Consider the following 25362-nt stretch of genomic DNA (forward strand, 5'->3'; position numbering starts at 1 on the left):
TTGTTTTTTTTTTATTTGGTCCAAAGCTGGGTCAAATATTTTTTCTGCCAGGAACAAAAATAATTCAGCTTGTCTGGAACTTGATAGCTCTTGTGAAGATAACTGCAGTGACAACTGTTTTTGAAGGACAAAAATTTGTCCTGTCTTGAGTATTACAAATAGGGCTGCGCTTTAGGGGAAAAGTGGTATAAAAATAGCAACTCCATACTGGTTAAAGACAGGATATTGACATCTATAATTTTCAAAGGATTGCTTGGTAGAAGAATGGCTGAAATGTTTTGCACTCTGTATGACATTTAAATAATCACAATTCTCATAGGCGTCCATTTGATTTGAAGTTGGAGTTGTGGCCCAGCAAGCTGGGAAACTATTGCAGATCATTTGGCTATTTGAGGAAACGTGGTTCACTTTGGAGGCTGCTGGTTGTGTTGAGGATTGCAGCCACAGTAAATAACAGCTCGTTTCCACATCTTATTGAGCCAAGCTATGGGACTGCTTGGATTGGTTGTCCCCCAGGGAGAGGGGGAAAACGGAGAGAAGAAATTAGAATGACCTTGCACCATGGAAGCAATGGCTAGTGCTGGCAGGACACCTTTCTGATGAAACAAGTACGGCGCAGATAGTCCTGTTGTTTCTGGTATTTTAATACTAGTAAGATGATATTTGTGAAAGAAAAGGAAAGAAAAATAAAACAACAAACTATAATTTTACAAGCACTCTAAATTAAAATACAGATGTTATTGTCCTTCAAAGATGTTTCCCCACTTCTGTTATAGAAAACCATGATTTTTTAAAAATTTATTTATTTTGAGTGGAGGGAAAAATAGTGTATCTTAATTTATGCCCTTGACCTTTGTTTCTAGTTGAGATGTACAGTTATATACCACTGTAAGAATTCATATGCTGGCAGCAGCATTTGAAATGTCAGAAAATTCACTTTGATTAGTTAATCCCCTGAATGATTATTTTTTCTGTTAGCTAACACCTAAGATCTGAGAGATGATAAAAAAAAAAAAAAGTACTTTCCTCATTCTGTTGCCAGCTCAAACATTTAACAATTGACAGAAAGATATGTGAAATTCTTCTATACATCACTTAAATCGTTAGCTACATCATTTCAGAATTGGCAAACACTGCAGCAACAAAACCTTCTTTTACAAAACATGTAGGTGATGGTTTTTAACACTAAATGATATGAGCATGCACTTCTGGCAATAAAATCTATGATTTATTGCAAAGGTCAGCCATGTAGCTGTGTAGGGCTTGTATTTTAACTCAACATGCTGGCTTTGAATCATCATTTCTCTTCTGATAAACACTGATCTGCCATCCATTTGAGGCCATTTTCTTCTGTTTGCTCCTGCTTTATTATTAGAGCTAGTGCAAAAGTACTGTCCCAGCAGTATGTGTATTCCTGGATATTTTAAATAACTGTGATTAGTTCACAAAGAATAATGCTTGACTGCTTCTGTAGTTTGAGTCAGCCTGAGTAGTTACAGCCTAGTTGTTTTGGAAATAGCTAAAAAAACTCCTTAAGAGAGGGTGGTGAGTGTGGGGGCAAGCCCCCTCTCACTAGCACACCCATCCAGTTTTGTGGCTATTAGCAGATGCCATACAGGCATACGCAGTTGGAAATACCATTCAAGGTTTCAGGGTCATGATCAAGTATTTAGCTTCCTCAAAGTGACAGCAGTATTTCTAGATGCAGTTACCAACACTGAATAAAAGTAAGTAAGTACTTGCATTGCCATGTGCATTCACTGAGCCTTTTTATTGAATATTTAAGAAGTGTCTTTCTACACAGAAGGTGCTTAGGAATATTTTTGTGAATTCAAATCTGTCTCCATTACTGCAAACATTTTGAGTTCTCATAACTGAATATGCTGTATGAGCAGAAAATTACACTTCTTAAAAATATGTGGACTTCCATGTATATTCAGCAGTCCTCACAGTGGGCATTATTTAGCACTGGACTAGACTATAAAGCATAAGCATATCATTCAGACTGAGCTTTCTGTGGTTAGTTGTGTGTCGGAGTGGCTTTTCCTTTGTGGTACACTCAAACATGACCTGTCAACTACTTCTGGTTCTTTTGCATCCTTCTGTCAAAATGTAAGGAGCACCATTTCATAGTATTTTAATTTTTATCTGAATTTTACCTGAAGCTGTGTGAAGAACAAAATTTTGTGAGGAAACAAGCACGCATGTAACACCAGCTGGTAGTGACCTTTGGCTTTTATTATTTCTCTGTTTCTTCATATGGTAAAATAGAAAAGTCAAGTAAATGAGTCTTCTGATCTGATAAAAGTAAGAAGATTAATAAATGTGCCAAAGCCTCACTTTAATTGAAAATGAAGTGTATGTTGCCAGTATGTAAAATACGTCCCAGATGTTTGATCACGGCTAGTGTCTTAGCTTTCCCTGATTATCACGAGGCAGTTATTAGTCCTGTAACCTTTGTACTTAACGGTAAATGGGGTATTACATGGCACAGAACTGGAGCACCTGTTTTCCATTCAGCAAAGACCCCTGGCAAGCTCTACCTAAGCCTATCCATATGTTTTCACTTAGCAGATTGTTGGGTGATTATGAAAAGTGTCTTTCTTTAGAGCCAGCTTAGCTATTAGTCATTTGCTCACAGTGAAAGGGCAGCTCCTCAGCTACTTGATGAGGTCCATGTGAGCACATGCTGATGTAGGTTGTGGGACATGCAACGGAAGACTATCGCTTGATACTCCAAATTGCACAGCTATGGAAGTAATAAACTGAGGATGATACATACTGGAATGCATGTGATTAGTTAAAGTAATGTGTTTTACCAGTGGTAGTGTGTGTGTATTGTTGAGAGGAGTTTGACAGGGTAGATATGGACTTACCACGCTATTTGCTTAGTCTCATTCTAATATTCTGGATTTTATTAACTTTTTTTTTTTTTTTTTTTAAACCCTCTGCTGCAATTAACTTAGACAGTATTGTTAATTTAAGGTCATAGGATGTGTTTTTAACTGGGGGATATTAACTTTCATCTTCAGTCTCAATAAGACTAATTAAAAATGGATAGTATACTTCTTGCTATATCAGTTACAAAGCAGTGTTTAAGGTGGAATACTCTTTTTCTCATTTTGTTTTTTTTGTCACATAACGTGTTTATGAACTGAGATTTGTTTGGCTCAGGCATTTGTCATAGGTTTAATATTAGTTTCCAAGAAACTGCACTGGATTCTTTATTCCACATGTTCTATACGGCTTGCTCAACCTGTGCAAACCACAAATTTACAGCTTAATCAGATTTCTTTCTCCTCTCCTTACTTTTTGGTTCCCTTCCAAACACTGGCTTACACACTACCTTAACAAATAGGGGTCAGTTGAATTACTTGAAGTCATGTTATTAACAATCTGCCAGAAAGATTTTAGAACAATGCTATGATAATAATGTAGTGGTCAATGGGCATAATCTATGTATATAATATAGATTTTAGTTCATCATTTTTGAAGTTCAGGTATGTTTTTCTTGTAAATTCATTCTTTGAAAAAGTTCCACATAAGGTTTCAGATGTTCAGAAAGAATTTCAGCTCGTCATTGTGTGGGAAGCACACAGCAGGCCACAGAACTGATCCAGCAAGAGACACTACTATTGCAGATTTTAGTGGAAGAGGACTCACGATATGAGCACAATCCTATTATAGCATTTTATTGACAGCAACAATATATTAGGAACACAAAATATACAAATCACCTGCACTTTCAGCTATTCTCTCTTTTGGCTTCTGTTCTTTCAATAATTCTTTGCAGTTCTCAGTCAATGTTCTTATGCTTCAAGATCACTGGAAACTTTTGTAATGAAAATCAGTTGACTCAGAGTCTTGCTAAAACTTGTAATCATCTTCAACAAGAGGTAACAGCCTTGTTTTCAAGACAAGATGCATTCATAAACCATGTCCTGCATTTTTTACCATGAGTAGGCCATGAAAAATAGGTAACTGCACTATAGCAGATACTATATTCTATAAAAAATAAGACTGCAGTTTATTGTAGTCAGTTCCCATAAAATAAATAGAGGGAAAACAATAAAGGAAAAGGTAGTGAATGAAGTAACAAGAGAAAATTCCAAAACGTAACAAATGAGTACATGTGTTAAGCTGTAATTTTATTCCACCATTAGAGTGATGCATTCATGTAACATACAAACACTGACTGTAAATACTGAAATTTTAAAAGTTTCCACTCAAACTGTAATGGCATATGAAACTTCAGTCCTCTGAAAACTTTGGTAGATAGTCAGTACTTATGAAACAAACCTAAAACTTAGCAGTCTGAAAAATAAGTAGCTGCAGCAAAAGTCACAGGTTATTAGTGCAGTTTGTTTCAGCTCCGTTTAGTTATTCACAGAGAGGCACTGGTAAGGATTGTGATGTTTGTGTCATGGTTGTATGTAGTAGGAGGGATAATAGATAGGCTTCGTCAGGGCATGAACTGGAATATCAGCTGATTTTATTTTCTGATCTTTCAGTCATCCCACTTCTCAGCCATGGACCTAGCATAGCCTGCATGTACCTTATGTCATGTGGACCTTTCACACAGGCACTTTCCCAAAAATCAAATTCATCCTATTCAGGACAAGGACATCAAATGCACTTTGTGATCAGAGTGTGCACCTTTGCAAATAAATGACTGAAAGCCTTCTCACAGATTCAGTTTTAGCACGATCAGGCTGCTTCTCCCAGTGTAGTCTTGCAGAGCTATCAAAATTAGTGAAGTAAAACAAATTAATGAGATCAGAACCTGAAATTTGTCTTTAAAGTTTGGTGCCCAAGGTGTGTGAAATTGTCTCTGGAGGACTGTGAGTCTATAAACCATTGAGTGAATTACACTCCTCCATGTATGTGAGTTTTTTTCACCTGTGACTAATGTAGTGTGGGTAATGTTCTTCATTTATTAAGTAATACAAGTATAATTCAATAAATTATTAAATCAAATGAAGAATATGTCTTAATTATGTTAGCTGTTTCAGAATGTGACATAGTTTTGTCCTACGTTTTTCCTCTAGCCTTAGTATTACTCCTTAACATAACTAAGCCAATTTAAAGTGTTTGAAACTAGGCAAAGGTTTGATTTTACCAATTTCTTCGAAAAGTGTCTGTATGAAATGAAGTGTAGGAAAGGCATCTGTAGGGTCTTCTCACTGACTCAGGGAAGAGCCAAAGCTTTATTGTCGTGCGGGCTGTCTGGCTCCTTAGCTGCAAAGGCATTCATTTGCCATACTACTTCAAATGCAGGGAGAACAGGGCATTTCCCATTCTCTAATGTATTTTTTTAATGTAATTTTCCATGCAGAGTCATGAGATGAAGGTTTAAGCCACTGTCACAAACCAGCTGCAACTGCAGGAAAGCCTTTCTATCTCCTATACTTGAGTATTTGTCAGCCCCCTGGATACTACATTAGGTTTACTTGTAGTCTTCCACTTTATCCTTCCAAAGAGAAGACTTAAATGCCTGTTTTAGAGAAATAATTCTTGAACTTGTTCTACAGCCAAACATACTGTGCATGGTACAGAACAGGTCTTCATCCAAGTCCCACAGAAGGCAGAGATAGTAATGGGTGAGATAAAAATTTGAAAGCCTGGTAAAAGAGATGGATTGAGATGTATTAGTGTGAATGCTGTGTGGACCCTGTCCCTTGTAGTGGGATGAGTGCCTGACACAGCACGCCTGAGAGTAAATGAAGGAGTGGCAGAAGATGTTGATGGCCAGCAATGTGTCTCTCTGCAAAAGGGATAGCATGTCACAGTCTACGTTTTCAGATGCAATTTGCAGCTGAAAGTTACAGCACAACACAACCAAAAATTTCATATAACCCAGCTGAAAATCTGCCTTTAAAGCCAACAGGTGCTTTTTTTTCTCACTGAAATGCTTGTAAGAAAAAGTTCAATGTGAGCTACAAAAATCTGGCAGGACTGTTGGTCAGATATTGCAGACAGATACAGGATTTGGGGAAAATAAATTGCAGATTTTTGCAAATAATCTGAATATATTTTGTGTGCAGATTGACATATGAATGTATCAGTAGATTTTTCATTGTTTTCTTAATGTTGATGTATGGATCAGTGAAGGGTGTGCTGAGTAGATCATCCAGGAAGTATAATCCTGGCAAAATGAAACGGGCATCCTTATCCCAAAGAATCTAAGTGCAAACCTTCTCCCAGATGAGTGTGATACAGAAGGACAAAGTTGGCAGTATGCAGCAGAGTTTGCAAACATAGAATCACAGGGAGCAGTCTGTGGCAGAGAAACAGGTAAATTGGGCATAAATAAAGCTTGAGGACAAATGAAGCATGTAATTGGCTTTAGTCTTACTTTTGGAGATAAGAATTTATACATTTACTGATTCCTACTATAAAAGATGCAAAGGTATGGCAGTTTAGTTATGGACAGTTGATCACTAAATGAATTTCTGTGGTCATCTGCTTTAGAAACCTTCAGATATGCTTCCATTCAGAAAAGGGCAGTGTTTTCCATTCATCCCAGAAGATGCTCATGGACATACAGCTCCCAGTGACAGACATTATTTGACTGCCTGTCTGGAGACCTTCCCACTGGAGTTCTTCTACTAGGAGTCTGCTCTAATGCCTTGCAATATGTTCATCTTTTTAGAGGGAAAAAAAAAAAAAAAAAAAGAATAAAAGGTGTATTTGAGTACTGAGAGGTCAGACAGCTTCCCTGCAGAAGAAGGGTTCTGTCCATTCTTCCATCCTGCATCTCTTCCTCCATTTTTGGAGGATGGAGGATAAAGCAGCCCTTTGGTGCTTCATTTCTGTTGCTTCTTGGTTTTGGTGTCTTTTGAGATCAGATGTGCACCACATTTTCAAGAACTCTTATTTCAGCATAATAAACCTTGCCAACCAATTCTTTAAACATGGGGACTTTCCATTAAAACAGCTCTGTAGATTTCAAAACATTAGTGTGGGGAAGAAGATACTGCTTTTTCAGTGTGAAAAAAATACATTTTTATGTTGAAATCTAGGACCATGGCTAGCAGAGGCTTGAAAATAGCCTGGCAGATAGGTGACTATAATTTGAAGGATGAGACTTTCCTGATTCCTGTGAAACTGTGACTCTGCATGTGCAATTTAGGGGCATGTATGAAGAGTCTGGATTGCTTTAGAGCATCCCTCAGGTGGACCAGGCCCCGCCATGGCTGCTGTGGCCTGGTGTTGAGTCTAACTGGACCCAGTACTTTCCTGACTGGTTGACCTGCCTCTTGTTTGGGTTCTCCAAGATTTCTGTGAAGATGTGCTCAGGTGTGAACCTTGTGGGTGCAGCTCTGTGTGAAGAGCCTTCAGCAGCAGGAGCTGGGATAGAAAGGAGACATGACACACAAAAACAAACAAAACACAGACAACATGGGCCAGGAGCAGGATGTGCTGTGATAGCAAGTGGGCAAGGATGCCACAAGGAATGGCAAGAGGAGACAGGGAGTGACCATAGGCCTTGGGCAGGTGCACTCTGGGGAGCAAAGGCTGGTTGCATGGGCATGTCCAGAGCCAGCCTCAATCTCATATGGCCTAATTTTGGAGTGGCTGACATTATTATCTTTGTAATGCTTTGAATACAGCCTTTAGTGTACCGTTTAGACAGAGTTGAAAATTAGAATTTATGGCATATGGAAAAGTAATAAATGGTTGTTTTACCACTCTGGATTAGCATTAAGTGTGACTTAAGGACTGGAATGGCATCTGTGTTATCTGCATGATCAGCAAACGTATGTTTGACTGTTCTGGGAACAGATGAGGTAATACGATAGGTTAAAATACAGCTGTAGCAGTCTGATAATGCAATGTTTTTATTGATTGTCTAGCTGAGTAACTATACCAGGTATTCGGTTTGCTTGTCACTGTGCTTAGTGCCTGGGGTAGTTGAGCAAGTTACTTTTCCACTGAGTTGACCTCAGAGTCTCACAGTCTTTCAATCAGACTCCTCAGATTTCATACGCAGGCAATTCCTTTCCTTTTCTAATGGGCTACAGTAAAAAAAATGTGGCACCTTTTGCACCATGTAATACTAAATCAGATCAGAGTTCATGCACAATTATGTCAGTGGAAATCTAATATTACAGACCGGCTTATCTTGAGATAGCACATGGAAAAATAAACTTGCGCAACTGACAGACTTACTTGATTCTGCAGATAGATAAGTTATTTGTAAGTAATTGAGCTGAAGAATGCTTCTGGATTATTTTCACTCATTTCAAAAAGTATATAAGATAAATTGCTAATAAATATTAGCAAGTATTGTCCTTTTCCTTTTTGCTACTGCTTTCTTTTCCTTATTATGCTTTGTTATTTTGCTTGAGTGCTAAAGTAACATAGTCCAAAATGGGAAAAAATGGATTTTGTGTTAGCGAACTGTTTTTGTTCTAAAGACTAACAAGCTTAGAAAGGCAAAATAGACACCGCTCATTAATGTAATTTAACAGATACCTAATGGCATCTAAGTAACACAGAAGCGTTTTGTCAAAAAAGTATTGCTTTCTGTTTTTCTTTAACTCTGTGAAAAAGTCAAAACACCATCTAAAGCTTTCTTTTAATCAGAAATAGTAACTTTAGATCATTTGCTCAACAGATGTGCTTTCTTGGTATTTCATACTAAAAAGTGTTTCAGTTCCTCTTGCCTTTAGCATATACAGCTGTGTTTTGTTATTTCTTTAATATGTTGTCTTAGCAATAATTTAAATTCAGCTATGGAAGAAGGTCATTATTGGTCTTCAATTATTGCTTGGTTAGCATTTTAATTATCAGTAGGGATGGAATAAGGATACATCCTCCAGCATGCATTCTCTGCTGCTGTGTAGGAGACTGATTCCTCAATGGGTTGTTTAAAACTTTGGGGGTGAATTGGGAATATGTGTAAGCGCACCAAAACATTTTCATGATTATTCTAGAAGTGCCTGCTCTGCTCCTTTCCACTCTCAAAGAACAAACACTGCCTCAGTATCTTAGATCAATATGTAGCACATAGTGAAGATCAAAAAACAGTTTACTCATCTGTTTATTCTTTAGTATAACATACAGCCATGCATTTTGATAAAGAAATAGTTGACATAATAATTGTTGTGGTTTCTGGACAGTCTGTGAAAAACTAAGCTTTTATTATCTATTCAGGGAAAGCTTAAAGGTGTTTTATCAAAAGTTACTTCCTATAATGGAGCCCAAGAGCCACATTGTTACTAAATAATTTCTTAAACAATTTGTTATGCTGAGCAGTCCTTCTCAATCATCTTTCTCATGTTCTATTGATTTATCAGGGAATGTGTCCTAATACCATGTTTGGTTGGTTGGCTGGTTGGTTTTGGTGTTTTGTTGTTGTTGTGTTTTAAGTTTTATGCTGACTTTTGAAGCCCAAGAGCATAAATATGGAACCAGCATTTCCTGCAAGTGCTGATGTATTTTTTTTCCAAGTGGAACGTTGTCTGCTTATTTGAAAATGGACTTCAAGTGTTCAAAACACAGCCGCATATTGTTTTTTTGTTAGTTTGCAAAGGCACAGACCTCTCCACAGACCGTGGAGAGGAACTTTAGTAGTTTACCAACAATTGTATTCAAACATGATTGCAGGTGTTTTTCAAAATAATCTAATCAGAAATGTAATTACTGGTGCTTGAGGGAAGAAACTCGAGGCACCAAGCTAACTCAGGCCCCTTGGGCTGTCTTTGTCCTCTTTACGTGACTCTTCATGCTCCGAAACTCAAGCATTTCAGTTCTTTTACTTACACATCTGCTGTTGCAGAAATGGATTGCACTTAGAGGAACTGAGAGGTTTTAGGTGATAGCTCATAGGGAGGGGTCTGCAACCTCTCTCTCCCTACAAGAACAAAGAAACTATAAATTATTGATTCACATTAGTGTTTACCCGATCTCCTTTCATATGACTTATCACAAAATTCAGTCATGCAGAGTGGCTTTCTAGCCCACAGATCCAAGGCCTCCCACAAAACAATTCCCTGATAAGTATCTTTTCTAGTAATCCAACTCTATGTGGCTTTCTCTACTGGTATAGTCAGAGAACTGTGCGAGCCTACAGGAAGAGTTATACAGGGAAAGTCCAACATGTACTGCATCTTCAAATTGTCATTTTGAAAAGGGGCTCAGATGTCACCCCAGAGAGGCAGAATCTATGGAGTTTTAAAGATTCGGGGGGAAAAAGTTTTAATATTGTTCCTAGGCCATTAACAAGTATTACTGAAAGTACCTCAAGTGCATAGGAATGTTTTGCAAAGGTTTTTGTTTGTTCTCTTCTAAATTCTAAGATGTTTAGAATGTTATTTCACATGTTTGTAACATTCAGAGGACTGTTTGTGTATTCTGAGCTGGAGTAAAGAGAGTAACGTCTCTTATCTTTCCATTAAGCATTCCTTCTCCTACATCTTTCCAGGTGTTGGCTCAGCATACTGTAAGACTCTGGGGAGGCCTGTGAATTTCTATGATTTTTGTTCATTCTGTGATTCATCAGAAGTATCCATCATTTTAAGAAATTATTGATTAATAAGGAGTAGAACTATATAAAAACTCTTCAAGAAAACATGGGGCAAGTTAGTAAGATGAAAACATACAGGGAAGGGAGGGAGCAGAAAAGAAGGAATATGGCTATGTCATCTGTTGTGTTTCACTTAATGAGCACAATGAAGAATTCACTAGCAAATTGTCTGTTGAGCTCCGTATTTGTAAAGCATTTTAAAAGCATAGGTGTGATTTGGGCAAATCATGTCTAAGGAAATAAGCACACAGCAGACTGGAATTTGTGACCAAGTGAACAAAAAACAGACTAACTAACTAAAAACAAACAGAAGAAGAATTTTCCAGAACCTGATTGTAAGCACCATTAGGACTTTTTATGCAAAGAGTAAAGGAGAGCAAAAAAGGGTTCACATTCACAAGGTTAAAAGATTAAAAAGAGATTTCCACAACTTGAAAAAAAGAATGGCAGGGAAAAAATATATCCAGAGTGCATAAGGAGGGAATTGGAATGAATTGTTTAAAGTCTATCATATATCGGACATTCATTAGAAAAGGTTTCATCAACCAGAAACAGCACTTAAAAACTAATCAGGAGGCATTTCTAAAGACTGTTTTGGGGTAATACATGAAAGTAATCCTTAGACTGTTAAGGGAAATATCTAACGATCTTACTGTTCATTCCAGTAACATTTGTTTTCCAACAGTCATGGCAAATTAAGAGAGCAATGAAAGATAAAAGTGTGTTATAAACTGAAGAGGAAATTGATTCTGATAATTACTACTGTTTTAATCTCCTATTCTCTGTAAGTGACAGAGCACACTCAGAGAAAAAAGTGGCCAAACAGGCAGGTTTATTCTCACGTTCAGGCAGAGAAACTCAGAGGGTACTTGACTAACCCTTGGGACCACTGATATCAGTGATTACTACATATACTGTGTCTACTGCCCATTGTAAAATGGAGGAATTTTAATTTAAAGCCTCAGACTGTTTATAAATAACAAGCTTTACCATTCATGTTTACCATCCCAATTTCCCCTGTCAGAATTGTGCTAGAAATCTGCACTTCCATTTGAAAGCATGCTAAATATTTTTGATTGAAATGATTCCCAAAGTCAGTATCAGGGTTTGAACATCCAGGATGGTTTCTACACCTCCTGTTAATTTCATAGGAAGAGAAAGGAAGGAGGCCTAGGAGGTAGGTTGGAAGAGTTCATTTCCACAATCCGAACATGAATAATGTTCAGAATATATTATGTTTTCTTTTAAAAAGGTACTGAAAGGTAAAATTAGAGTCTGAAATCTGTGAGATTACACCCCACAGAAAATTAAAGTCTCTGAGTTCTTATTTCAGCATTCCTTTTCTTGAAACTTGTAAGGTAATTTACAATGACAAGGTTTGTTATGCCTTCCCGCAAGCAAAAAAGGGTTTCTTTCCTCAAGGACAAAACGAAACAGAAAGAAATAGTATTAAAGTCATGCTTTACTAATATCCTGCTTTTCCTTCTCTGTCATGTATATAAAGGTTAGCCAGGTATATGGAACACTACAGCATCACTCTACCACCTCATCATGCAGTGTTATTCCATCCTTTTGGAGATGCTGATACAATCCCATCATCATGCATTTCTTCTGAGCCAGTACAAATGTAGCTTCAGAGCTACATCCTAACCAGACAATGTAAGGACAGTTGTGTTTTGCAGACGTGTAGCCAAGCCCTGGCACAAGATTATAAAGCCAGGTACATTAAACAGGTTACATTCTGTTAGTAGTGACACGTTTTTATACTTCCAAATTATTTATTTTCTTCCTTCACCCTCCTTTTCTCTATGTACAATTCTTCTGCTACTCAAAAAGGAAACTGGAGCTGTGCTTAGATATGCTAAATTGCCTTCACTTTAAACTATAAATAATTAGTAGCATTTAGTTATCACTACTGTTTTACAGATATAGATCTCTCTTTAAAACCACCTAAATGGTGGCTGAGCTTTTTTAAATGTTTATTGAGAGTAACATTTATAGTAACAATTATGAAAATTGAGGACTGGATTGAGACTGAAAGATAGTTTCCTAATAATATTTCAGATTAATAGTTTGGGTCTTTCCCCTAATGAGAATAAATTTCTTTCTGTACACTATACTTCTAATTTTCTCTGTAATATTATAGAAGATGTGGGAGGGGAAGCTCGACACACCACCTTGATTGGATTTAGCAAACATTTTCAGACACATTAAAGGCATATAAAGAAGTTGGGGAAACAATGAGCATGTGAAAGACTATAAAATAATAAATAGCCTCTTGCCACTGATCTCATCCCTCTTGAAGCTGCGATGCATGCAGTGATGCAGTGCTTTATAAAATGGTGCATCATACATAATGGGGTGTTTATGCATGTGCAAAATACAGCTAAGAACAGAACAAGGGAACCAGGTTAGGAAAGTCATTAAAACTCATGTGAATGAAAGTCTAAAAATAATAATAATCACCAGCTGTGAAGAAGGTAGCTGCCTTTTTATACTACTTTCCTGAGAGATAGTACCTATCTGGTACTAACTTCACTGACTTAACTAGGCTGAGACCAAACAGCACAATGCTGTGAAAGAGCTGTAAGTTCTGAGTACTGACTTTGCCAAAGCTGCTGGGGGTTGTGGTGGGAGTACAGCTCTGTTCAGAGCATGAGGAATAATATCCTACTGAATATCTGGGGCACTACTGACTGATAAGAGCTGATTTATAAGCCCTGGAAGCAAAAATTAAGCAAGCTCTAAGGAAACTGTGCTTTTATAAACAAAGCAGAGGTTCTCAGGTGATTTTTAGCTTGAGATTGTGTTGAAGATATTCTGATTTCCCCTCCACCCTGAGTGTGCTGGAGATCTTAAATATATGTTTTCATACATGCTGTTGTACAAGCATGTAATAAAAATTAATCTGTTTCAAAGCATGTGTTGGCAGACTTCAAGAGAAAGAGACATAAAATAACTGTTATGACCTAACTATTGATATCAGTGAATAATGTTATAATCATGACTATGCCAAACCTTCTCATAGCTCTAATTTTCATAATTGTGAAAAAATATATATATTTTAAAAAATAAAAAATAAAAAATAAAATCATGATAAGAGTGTTTATTCTTCTGAGATAGGAAAGGTAGAATTTGAAGGTGGTTTTGTTGTATTTCTTTTTATTTTTATTTCTCCTTCTAGACAGCAGAGCTGTGGCTGAAAAGCAACTATGTGACTCCATTTGTTCAGACAGGCTTTGGAAGTTCTGTTTTCACTGTCCATAGAAAATGAAAAAGCGGGAGAGTTTTTGTTGTTTGTATCTGTGCAGTCCCGTTTAGAAAGCAGCAGACTACATAATATTTCTCAGTATTTGTTCTTGGCTACAGTGTCAGTACTTCCATAATTCTATCCATTGTTTAATTGTATTTATATTACATGTTTGTTTGAGATCTTTTAACAAAGGTACAGTAATTCAGTAATAAACAGGAAAGGTTTCAGCTCATGTATGCATACTACATACTTAATTTTCATGATGACTTCAACTCTCCAGTCTCTCTCAAAGTCTATATGAGTTCCATCAGAGTTTTTAACTGTATTGTATTTTTGTCTAAAATGATGAGAAGTTGTTCTACATGCTATGCTGATAATCTTCTTCATAGACATTTTCCGATTAAATGTCTGTATTCTTAATTCTGCTGTTAGTTTTGTTAAGCTCTTCCTATTAGTGCTGCTTTGGCAGTGAGTTCCACCAGTAAATTTTGCATTGTATGAATAGAAATTTTACTTATATCAGTTTACCTCTGCTGCCTATCAAGTTCATCGAACATTTCTCACTATTACCTTGTGAGAATAAATGAGTCCCAATTTCCTTTCTCTAAACCATTCATTGTTTTGAAAGTCTTGATGCATTCATTCATCTTCTGCTTAGATTAAAATCTAATAGTACTTTCTGTTACTTATTGTCTTATTTTTCTTCACAGAATTCTTATGATTTCTCTTATTTTTTCTGGATCTGATTTTCTATCGTTGTTTGTTTTTAAACTTGAATTCAGTATTTCAGCTGAGATTATATCATTGTGCTATATAATGGAATTAGGTAAAGTTAAATCATTTTTGTTACTCATCCATTTAAGTTGGTTATATTCCTCAGAAATTTGACATTACCTCCGTAAGTAATCCTGTCACCTATAAATTTGGCAGTTCAACCTTCCTTCTTTTTGATGTGAATTAATAAATATATTAAATAACACCAGGTCAGGTATCAAATTTTATGATGGTTCACTATTAATCTTTTGAAATATGTATGCTCTTTCTCCCGGCTTCATTACTTTAATATCCTATTTCCTTTAGGAGCACTTTGAAAGATTTCTTTTGAGAACAGTGTAACTTATTATTTGCTTTCCCAGTATTAATTGCACTGGTTTTACATGCTTTCAAGTTTAAAGAAATCTGTCACAAATAATTTTAAAGCTTCAGACAGCCCTGTGTATGGCACTTGAAGAACAGCCTGTGTGGGGACCTTGAATTTAAGCCCCACTCCTTATTTCTTACATCTGTATTCCTCATGGGAGAGCTTGCAGGGGTTTTCATACAGACTGTGACAGAATCTGCTTCAAAACAAGAGTGATAGTAAAAGAAGTTATACAATGAATCAGCAAAATGGACAGCATCAAATTATGGGAGACTGAGTGCTGTTTGTCCAGAGGCTCTGAAGAAACTTCAGGTAAAATGGTTTAACTACTCACAACAGTGCTTAAAGCTTTCCTAGGTTCAGAATGAGGACAGGCTTATGGAAGGAAAAGCCATTAACAGCTGTTAGGAAGAAGGAGCTGTCCAGTAAACCACAATTCTCCCTATGCCTGAAAACTGTCTGGGGTTGTCTAAGTGTCTGCTTGACCTTCCATTGCTTTTCTGTTTGTGTATTCACTGCTGATTGCTCTGCAACAGTGTGTGCAAACAGTCCATCCACATGTATAATTGGAAATAACATTAGTGTAGTCTCCTAAGTATCATCCAACACAAATGAGACACTTTACAGAAGCGGTTTAATCCATTGCAGGTGCTTGTTGTGGTCTGTTTGCTCACTGATATGCCACAAAGCCTAAATACCTGAAATGCTTGTGTGTTTAAATTCAAGTTGTCAGGATGGAACAGTGTCGAGCTTTTTCAGGAGCAGTGACATCTACTCTCTTTCTTGTTTTCTTTGGAAAATGTTGAATGCAGTATATCCTCCCAGCCAGTTGTTTCAATGACGATAAAAATTTCACAACTCTTCTCCCTGTTTACTTAGTATATCTGTGCCCCAGATCTGACAATGAGTGCAGATCCAGGAGAAATAATGAAATCTATGGAAAGCAGGCACACATGAGAAAAAAAAACATTATACAGCAGGAGCTTTATTCCCTGCTGCTGTTGGACTGCAGATGTACCCATCTAAGCCTGCAACCAGGGCTGAAAAGAATTTAAACTTTGTTTACTAGACAGTGAATAATCCAGAAACTGCTGAAAGTTGAAGATGAGAGCTGTTGTTGAGTTCTTGCAATCTAGTGCATTTGGCTACTGATTGTTTCTTTTGTGAGTGGTACTAAAGTGAAGAGTTAATGGGTTTCTTGGAGGCCTAATTAGTCTTCCCTGCTGGAAAGGACTATGGGAATAAAATGGGTTATTCTAAACAGACTGTGCCTTTTTAGGGTCCGTGCATGTTCTAACACAGTTAGTTAGATGGCAAAGGCAGAATCAGGAAAGCAGGAGATAATGGCATCATACTCACATCCACCTCTGATCAGTTGGTGCCAGTGAAGCTTTGAAGCTGATGTCATCCTACATGGATTTCTGGCATCTGTGAAAATGGCAGGAAGGGATCAGGGATTTTGGAGGGAGATGCTCTCCCAGTCTCTTTTCAGCATTCTGTTTTCTTCCCTAAAAGGAAGCCCATGTTGAAAAGGGTCCAATTCCAACAGGGACGCATCATGTTTTAAATGCCAACTCTTCCTTCAGTCTTTCACGTGCTAAATGCTGCCGAGTGCCCCTTTTGCTCACTTCTCCATTTGTTTGCTTGATACTTCATCTGAAATGTTAAACTACAATGATTTGTAGGTTTGCTGTCAAACTTATTATTCCCAGCAGATTTCCTAGCCCTTCTCCTCCCAGCTCCCCATGTTTTGAGTATCTGCAGATCTTGACACTTCTTAGTTTCCAAACGCGGAGTGTGCAAGTTAGGAGACGATGAGGAAAAAAAAAATGTCATCAGGGGAAATTCATGGGTTAGGGTGACTGGTTAAAGTACTTTGTTTATTTGTTTCTCTAGGAAAGCTCATAAATTTCATTAAACGCCTATTTTTCATCTTCTGTAAATTAGATATCTCAGCTTTTTTTTCTGCTTTGTTTGTAAAATTTTGTGTAAACAACATTATATGTGATCTAGTATAGCTTCTATGTCATGAGTACTCAGTGGTCATGTTAATATTGCCTGAAGAATAGAAGACTTCTGATTTTCAGGCCATTTACTTTATTCAGTTATTATTCTAACATTACATTAATCATCTAAATGTTGTATGTAATTTTAACAGTAGTTTGCTTTCCCTTGTATTCTTCCTACAGTTTCCCTGTTCATTATCTTTTCAACTAAGCATTATTAATTTCTCAAAATTAAATTGAGTTGACGAAAGACAAGCAAGTAGCTGTGAATAGTAGTTTTTTTATTGTAAATTAACAGTTATATACATACAGTGCAAAGTCAATCCTTTTGGTTTAGCTACAAAAGTTAGTTTTACTGGGGGAATAATAATAATAAAAAAAAAAAAGCAGTGAAGTCTTATCAGACTTGTCTCTGGAGTTTCTTCCAAAAGAATATGGAATCTGCAGTTTAGACATCTCTCCTTGCTCACTGTATACCCAGAATATTTACAAGGAAATTTTCCAGATGCTGCTCTTTTCTTCTTTTTTAAATTGTTTTGCCTCAAATGCCAAACTGTTTTTCTGCATTAAGTAATTTTCCAAAAGCGCAGCTTGAACTTTTATGCAGGAGATTTGTATTAAATAAGCAGTATTTTTTGGAAGTCTTTTTACAATTTATTAATATTTGATAGATTTCTTGAATAATTGTAGCTACTATTTGAAATGTGTATGTGTCTATTCTATCTTTGGGACATTATTTCATAGTTGTTGATCTGGACATGTCAGGATTTGCCTTGAGCTGAAATGGGGCTAATAACATGATGATTGTATTGTGTTTTTTGCTTTTGAGTGCTTGCGGTTCTTTCAGTCGGCATTACAATCACAAATGTAGGATCCAGTCTCAAACGACTTCCAAGATGATTTTCTTTAAACATTCAACTCCTATGAATAATGTTAGTATTTCTGACTTGATTGCTGCAGATTAATGTTTTGAATGCAAGATTTTGGATAACCTACTCTGTCTTATCTGAGCATGAGGCATTTTTCTTGTCTGGATCCACTTCCTTAAGAAAGGCATTTTGGACCTGGAAAGCCAAAAGTGAGAAAAATGATCGGTTGAGATTAATATATAAAAGAAGTGGGAAAAGGAAAACTAATCAAGAAAAACAGGGGGTACAAAAGGCACTTGTTTATGGCTAACCAACAAATGTCCAGTCAGTCCCTAACAACAGCAGCTCTGTCAAACCCAACCCCACTTCTCCCACCCAGTGGCCTTGAATTTTCATTGGATCAGTTTGTGTTCCCTCCCAGGCTCTTGTCCATCTGCAGCAAGCCCTCAGATCTACAATGCTGTGGGTGCATGTCTGCAGCAGGCCTTCTGGTGGGAGGTGTCTGTCCCACTGAAATAGTGGGGTGGGGGAAGGAGCCCACAAAAGGGGGGGAGCAGCCACCTGTGGTAGGCCGCATCAGCTGTGTACAGAGTGATATTTTTGTGCCATATTTGTATTATTTTCCATTCTTGAGTAGCTGTAGCCCTACTAGTGCCTCTCCTGGCACTGCTTCTTGCAGAGCTGGGGAGGGCCCTTGGAGGTTACTGGCTCTTCTCTTAGCAGGGAAGCAGAGGGACCCTTCAGCAAGCAGTTTCTCTGTAGGTGCTGGAAAGTTACCATCACTTAATCTGTTAAGCTTCCAACCAAACTAAAGTCAAGATAGGCACGCCATTGATTGACATTGTTTAATTTGTTACCACAAGTAAAGGCATTAGCCAAAAAAGTTATAATGCTGTGAAAATTCATGTTTTTGTTTCTTCCCACTAGATGGCCCTTCAGTGAAATGGTGTGTCAGTTAATATGGACCTCTTCTGTATTCATGGGCCCATTTCATCTGGACTGTTGCTGGAGGGAAAGTAAGGGAAAGACCAAGAAGGACCAGAATTAGGCAATTCTAAGGGAAAATAAAAAGTGTTGGCCAAAAATCTTCATTTTAACTATACAAGAACTGCCTTTTTTTTTTTTCCTACTTCACAGAAAGCTTGTAATACCACCTTTTCCCCCAGAGTTAGTACTGTTCCTCATGAGGTTTTTTTTTTTTCTTAAATTATATATTTATGTTTTAGTACTGCAGCTGTTCATTATATACAGAAAGAGCCTAATTCGTTAGATAGGCGGTAGTGCCAGAAAGTCACAGAAGGTTCAAATGATTTTTATCAGCTCTTACTGTATGTTTGAGAAAGAACAGATTGTTGTAATATTCATGCTCACAGGCATGGCGTCTTCATAAACAGTGGACCGTCAGTGTTTTCTTCCACATGTTTATGTGGTTTCTATTGTGCCTGCTTTATTCTGCTTAAACTATTGAATGCTTAGTATGTAATAACATTGTATTGCTTCTTTCTTTAATAATCGTGATCACAGATACCATTTATCTCTGTAAAACCCTACCCTTTTAATAACGATGGAGACAATGTGGTTTTCTCTGTATTTTAGAAATCCTCGGCCTAATTTCCGTTTGCTCATCAGCAGTTATTTTCTGTTGTCTGTGGATTGTTCTCTGTAGTAAAATTCACACGTAAAGACCTAAGCTAGCACTTACAGATAAAATATGTAGCATTTGTAAACAACTGATCTGCTTTTTACAAATACAGTCACTGAATGTGCATTAACAAGTATTGAGGTAAAAACTAAGTCCACAGTTTAAAAACTCAATTATAGTTGTCTGAGATAACCCTGAGATATGATGTCCATGTTAAACTGTGCTAGCACTGTGGAAAGCCCTCTCTGACTGTTCTTTTTCAGAATGGTTTCAAAACTATCCAGGCTTTTTTTGTTGTTGTTATTGATGATAAGAGAAGAACAGATGCTGGTATGTAACATGCAGTCTGCCACTATTTAAAATAACTAATAGTATATGGTCTGAAGAATTGTAGGATGGCTTAGTGGAAGGGTGGAATCTTATAAATTGCTAAGCTCCCATTGAAGAATTTTAATCTCTTCAAGAGTCTTCCCAGAAGTGACAAGATAACATGGTTATGGTACTGCACAAGTGTCATCCTTCAAGAGGTAAGAACGGTTAAAACAAACTGACCTTCTCTGTTCATTGCAGACACAATGGAGGAGGCCTGTTTCAGGTCACCTGGTGTATCTTTCCAGGTCCTATAGAACATACAGCTTTACCTCATGGTCTTACTTCCAAAGTCTGCTTGAATATAACAGTACTGTCATGGTTTCCTGCCCTCTTTCCATTTCCCTGATAAAAAGACAAGATAATGACTTACTCCTGTATCCATGACCAGGTCTTTAGACTGGAGGAAATCAAATGCCTCCAGAAATAGATTAATGGAGGCTTGCTGTCTTCTTCTTAGTGACTTTTACCCCCAAAAAGAGGTTAGAGCCTAGGGGGTAATTGGTGAGGCCATGACTCCCCAGTCATGGGTTTTTGAGCAGCAACCAGGTCTTGGACAGTATCCAGCAGCCACTGTCTCCATGCCCTCTGCAGGAAGTACTAATTAATCCTACATAGCGCTTTTTCCACCAACATTCTGGACCTACTGCTCAGAGGTCTGCCAGATACTGCAGCCCTGCACATGAATTGCACTCTGACTGAGAAATGATGTGAATGCACACAGATGGGGCAGCTCTGCTATGGAGACCAATTGTTAGTTGAAGTAAACTGTAGTGATTCTCATCAAAGTATTCCTACTATTCAAGTAATTGAGATTTACAAATCTTTTACTAGCAACCAAGGAATGATTAGAGTGATTCCTCACTGACTTCGCTGTCACCAATGATTGTGTAGCCACATATAAGTGACACAAGCAAAGAACAGTGCGTATCTTCCTGTGGCCAAGTGATAAGACCATACCACTTTCTTAGAACACATTGTGTGAATATATAGATCCTAGCCAATAATGGCATGATGTATTCCAGTGTTCCTATCAGTCTGGTTTTGTCTCAGTCACTTTGGTTTGTACAGCAGTGCTTTATCGAAATCTCTTGGACAACAAGGGATATTTTTGAAGATATTGTTTTTCAGAGCATTGCCTCAAAGTTTCAAGAGTTATCATATTCTGTATGAAACAATCAGATTTTGTATGATTTTTGTTTTCATGACCATACCTTTCTCTCCAGCATCTCAGTTCATTAATAGGACAGTTGCCTAACATAAGCTCTAACATAGCAGGACAGTTATCTACCATAAGGCATTCAGATCTTTATTCTCTGTCCTAAAGATATCTCCTATCACTACTTAAAGCTCTCTTTTTTGTGTGTGTGGTTTTTTGTTTGTTTGTTTGTTTGTTTGTTTTTTCACTTCTTTCAATTCCATTAACATGAGCAAAGTTCACTTTTGAATCTGGCTTATTTATTTCTCCTGCTTTAACTTTCTTTTGGAATGTTTGTTTTGTAAATGCACTTCAGCCTAGAGGAGGGAGAGGTTTGGGCTTGGAGGTGTAATCCTTTCCTAAATCACCCTGTTGTATCATGGGGCCAGAGTCACAGTGCACCAAATAAAGAGAATCAGACGACATGTGTTGTACTCAGAATCAGCTCCATACAATCTAGAGCAAGTCATTTACTTTGTTTTGCTTTACTGAATAAAAGTTTTGGCTGAAAGCCATATACAAGAATTAAATATTATTACTGGCCAAGCAGTATATCAATCTGTAATGTACATTTTACTGCAGAGTGGGAAGAGGACTTGGTTTCAAGTCTTTACTTTGTGTTTGTTCCCCTTTGTAAATTCCAGTCATACTGTCAACATCAATTTGACATTGCTTTCACAGTTTATAGTTAAATCCATCCCCCCGCAAACATCTTGCTTTTCAAATACCTTAAGCCTTCTGCAAGCAAACAAATCACAGAAATTAAATAGCAATAAAGCTGTTGATAGCTTTGTATAATAAATTTTATCTACTATTTAAATGGCAATTATTTTCAGAAACTTGGCAACTGTAGCCTTAGAAATAATGTAATTGATTTCATTCCTGGCCCATCATTCTTTGGAAAAGGAATATCAGTAGTGTTTGAAAAATGGACTATTAAGAACCTTGGTTTGCTCGTGGTGGATCGTAAGTTGTATTTGCTAACGCTGCATCTTGCTGGAAGAAAATAAGTGCAGCCTTTCCCCAGCCCAGATTTTTTTCTCATCAAATCTCTGGAGAAAGAAATAAAAAACAGCTAATAGTTGTAGGGCATGTGGGATTAGTTTAAGTAAAGCTGAGCCCTGATCCTTCTGAATGCCTCCACTTTCCTGTGCTGTTTTGTCTATTCCTTGCATAGAATGTGTCAGCAAGTTTTCTGTACGTTCAGAAAGTGCAGGGAATGGAAATAGGGGCTCTTTTCTCTGCCTCTTTCTTTTGTTGTTGTTGCTCTTGTGTGTGAGTGTGTGTGTGTTTTGGTTAAGGGAATGATTTAAAGCAGATGTATTTTCAAAAAGAAAAGTGCAAGTTTGTCTTGTAAAATATTTTAAAAGAAAAATAGCCTCAGGACTTCTTTAAGCTCTCCCTCAGGTTCTGGAGATGTCACAAAGGGTACTGTTTTTGTAACATTTGTATAATTCTTTTCTCACACAATTTAATTATAAATCAAGATAACAGAGCAGAATTTGTATATCTACGCTGAAGAGACAAAGCTTATGTGTATTTAGAATGCAGAAGGATATCCGTGATTTTTGCATGAAATATTGCCTACTTCTGCTGAATTAGAAAACAGATTATTGTCATGTTTCTCCAGTACTAGAAGTATATGTTTTACGTGAATGAATAGAAGAGTCTTTCCTGTTAGTAAATTAAATGCATTAGATATATTCTGCACCTCTTCAGTAGTGGTATATCTGAGGACAGTAGTGCTCTCACACTGAGCAATACTACTCCTTGAGGTTGTAATAATTATTAAAGAATTAATTTCAAAAATCACTCAGTTGCACAGAATTAGATGTGCTACATGTTAGCAGTCATGATTGTGGTCATCCACAGAGATATTTATTTGTGATACAAATAATCTTAACTGAGAACAAAAGACCTGCCATTTTCCTTCAGAAACAGACTTTTCTTGCATCTCTGAATTGTTGGATTAAGTCACACTCAGTTATTGGAAGTAGTTTTACTATTTCTCTCTCTCTCTCTCTCTCTCTCTCTCTCTCTCTCTCTCTCTCTCTTGATGGTTTATTTTTCAGCAACCTGTGTTTTGTGTCTAAGTTCTTTCAGCATCTTCCCAACTCTTGAAAAAATAGTTGCATAACCTGTGTCACTAGAATAACTTCAATGATCTAATATTAAATGACATTTTCCACATATAGTCTGGCTTAGAAAGACAGCAAATATGTCAACAAAATAAGGGAAACAATATGGTAGCTGCTAATTAAGAATCAGGAGAAGAAAAGAAAAACACAATTCAGCCTACCATTTCTTAAGTGCTTGTATTTTGTGTCAGTTACACAGACTGCTGTAGTAAGTTGTTTGTGATGACAAAATGCTGAACAGCTTTTTTTTTTTATCAAAGATTTTGCTGTTTTTTGCTAATCTTTAAATATTTTTTTATTATATTTCATAGTCTGGGAATGCACTAATCAAATTTAACCTAGAAAATATAATATGACATTAATCCACTGAAAATGTTGAGTAACACTTCTGACTTTCCGGGTAGTCACTAAAAATGAAGATAAACTGTTATTTTTGCCTGAAGTTATGAGTGGTTTTAAGCTCATCTAATTCAGCATTATAGTTGAATTCTGACTCTGTGTGGACTTGATGCTACAGCCTGCCTGCTATTAGAAACAGCTTGGAATTATGTCTCCAGTACATTTCATATACTTGAATATTAAGAAGGACTAGCCCAGCACTGTTCGACATGCACAGGTTTGTGGCGTGGGTACAACATGCTGTCACACAGTAAGATGGGGCTGCCCCTGTGCTGCTGTGTTCACAGCCAATGGTCTGAAGGCAGCACAGAGTATGCTGAAGAGCTGGCAGAGTTTCTGTGAGCATGGTAGGTATGTGAGACCAGAAATGAATCTGTGGCACAGAATGATAAGTGTGCCTTTCCTGTGCTAAACGAAACAACTTGTATGAAACTTCTTCAATGGATGCATGGCATACTTCCTACAGATTTGTTTTTGTATAATAACTATTAATCTTTCCTTTAGGACAGCGAGAAAAAAGGATTTATGGATAAACTGTATGCCATTCAAGAGGTGTGTGTCAGTGTCCAGAACATCCTTGATGAAGTCGCTTCCTTCGGAGAAAGGATAAAGAAGTAAGTGCTGACATGGTGCTGAACTGTTCTCTGCTCTTGTTCATGGCTCCAGTTATGGCTGATCTGTCCCTAAAACTCAGCTCTGTGGCAGCCCTAACTGAATGACAATATTGTCAGGTTAATTTTGGAATTCAAAAATATATTAACTGGGAGGAAAACATCAGAATTAAGGCATTGGAGGGAACAGAATGAGAATCTTATTGTGATTCCAACAGCAGTTACTTAATAATAAAAAATGCAGTTTTGATAAAGGGAGAGGTCAGCTTCTTCTCCTAGGTAACAGTGATAGGATGAGAGGTAATAGCTTTAAGTTGCACCAGGGGAGGTTCAGGTTGGATATAAGGAAAAATTTCTTCTCTGATAAAGTGGTGAGGTATTGAATAGGCAGCCCTGGCAGGTGGTGGAGTCACTGTCCCTGGAGCTGTTTGAGAACTATGTGGATGTGGCACTGAGGGACATAATGATGCAGATAGGTTTGGGTTGGACATGATGATCCTAGTGGTCTTTTCCAACCTTAACGATTCCATGTTTCTCCAATATACATATTCATTTGCTGTAGATGCTCTGTTTATGTAAGTTAAGAAGACCTTTCCTCTTGCATTAAATTTAATTTATAGCACTTTATAGATGATACATCAGAACTGCCAACAAGTTTAGACCTTAAGCAAGAGAGGCTTGAGATTTATGACAGGAGGTTTGGTGAGTTTTTTGCATGGTCACTGAGCAGCAGTCTAAGGACTTTTAACATCAGAACTGCTCCCTCCAGAAGCACTGTCAGCTGAGAAGCAGGGACAGAGCTGACTTGGCTTTCTGCCCTTTGAAAGCTGAGAGCAGAGACTTGCAAGATTAAGAGTCATGAGCAGAGTGTTCACATCCTGCTTTCCACTGTGGCAGAAAGGGTAGGCAGAAAGGTGTCTTGTAAGACATACAGACTAGTCATGCTATAAAGTTTCTGTTCACACACTTCACATGTCTTAAAGAAAAGTCAAATCTGTGTGTTCTTGCTTGGTTTGGGCATACTCTGAGCAAGAGGTAGCTGGAGTATGTTCTTTTTTTCCCCCACTACTCAATTCAATGTGCAGCACTTTGGTGTTCCCATTTTCTAAGACCATAGCACATACAGAGGGATATGACCCCAAGATAAATGCTGTTGTAATGCAGTTTTAGAGAATTTATATATTGGGTGGAGGTCATGCTGCAGG

At 37.4% G+C, this 25362-nt stretch overlaps 1 protein-coding gene across 1 annotated transcript in view; it reads left to right on the top strand.

The window, feature by feature from the left end:
* Window positions 1-25362, top strand: part of MCTP1 (multiple C2 and transmembrane domain containing 1) — a 240760-nt gene that overhangs the window by 207255 nt on the left and 8143 nt on the right. Inside the window, exon 16 of the mRNA XM_032441507.1 lies at window positions 24051-24160. Coding sequence (XP_032297398.1) covers window positions 24051-24160 — 110 coding nt within the window. The remainder of the gene's footprint in view (window positions 1-24050; window positions 24161-25362) is intronic.

Source organism: Coturnix japonica, chromosome Z, assembly GCF_001577835.2.
Source record: "Coturnix japonica isolate 7356 chromosome Z, Coturnix japonica 2.1, whole genome shotgun sequence".
NCBI classification, from domain to species: Eukaryota; Metazoa; Chordata; class Aves; order Galliformes; family Phasianidae; genus Coturnix; species Coturnix japonica.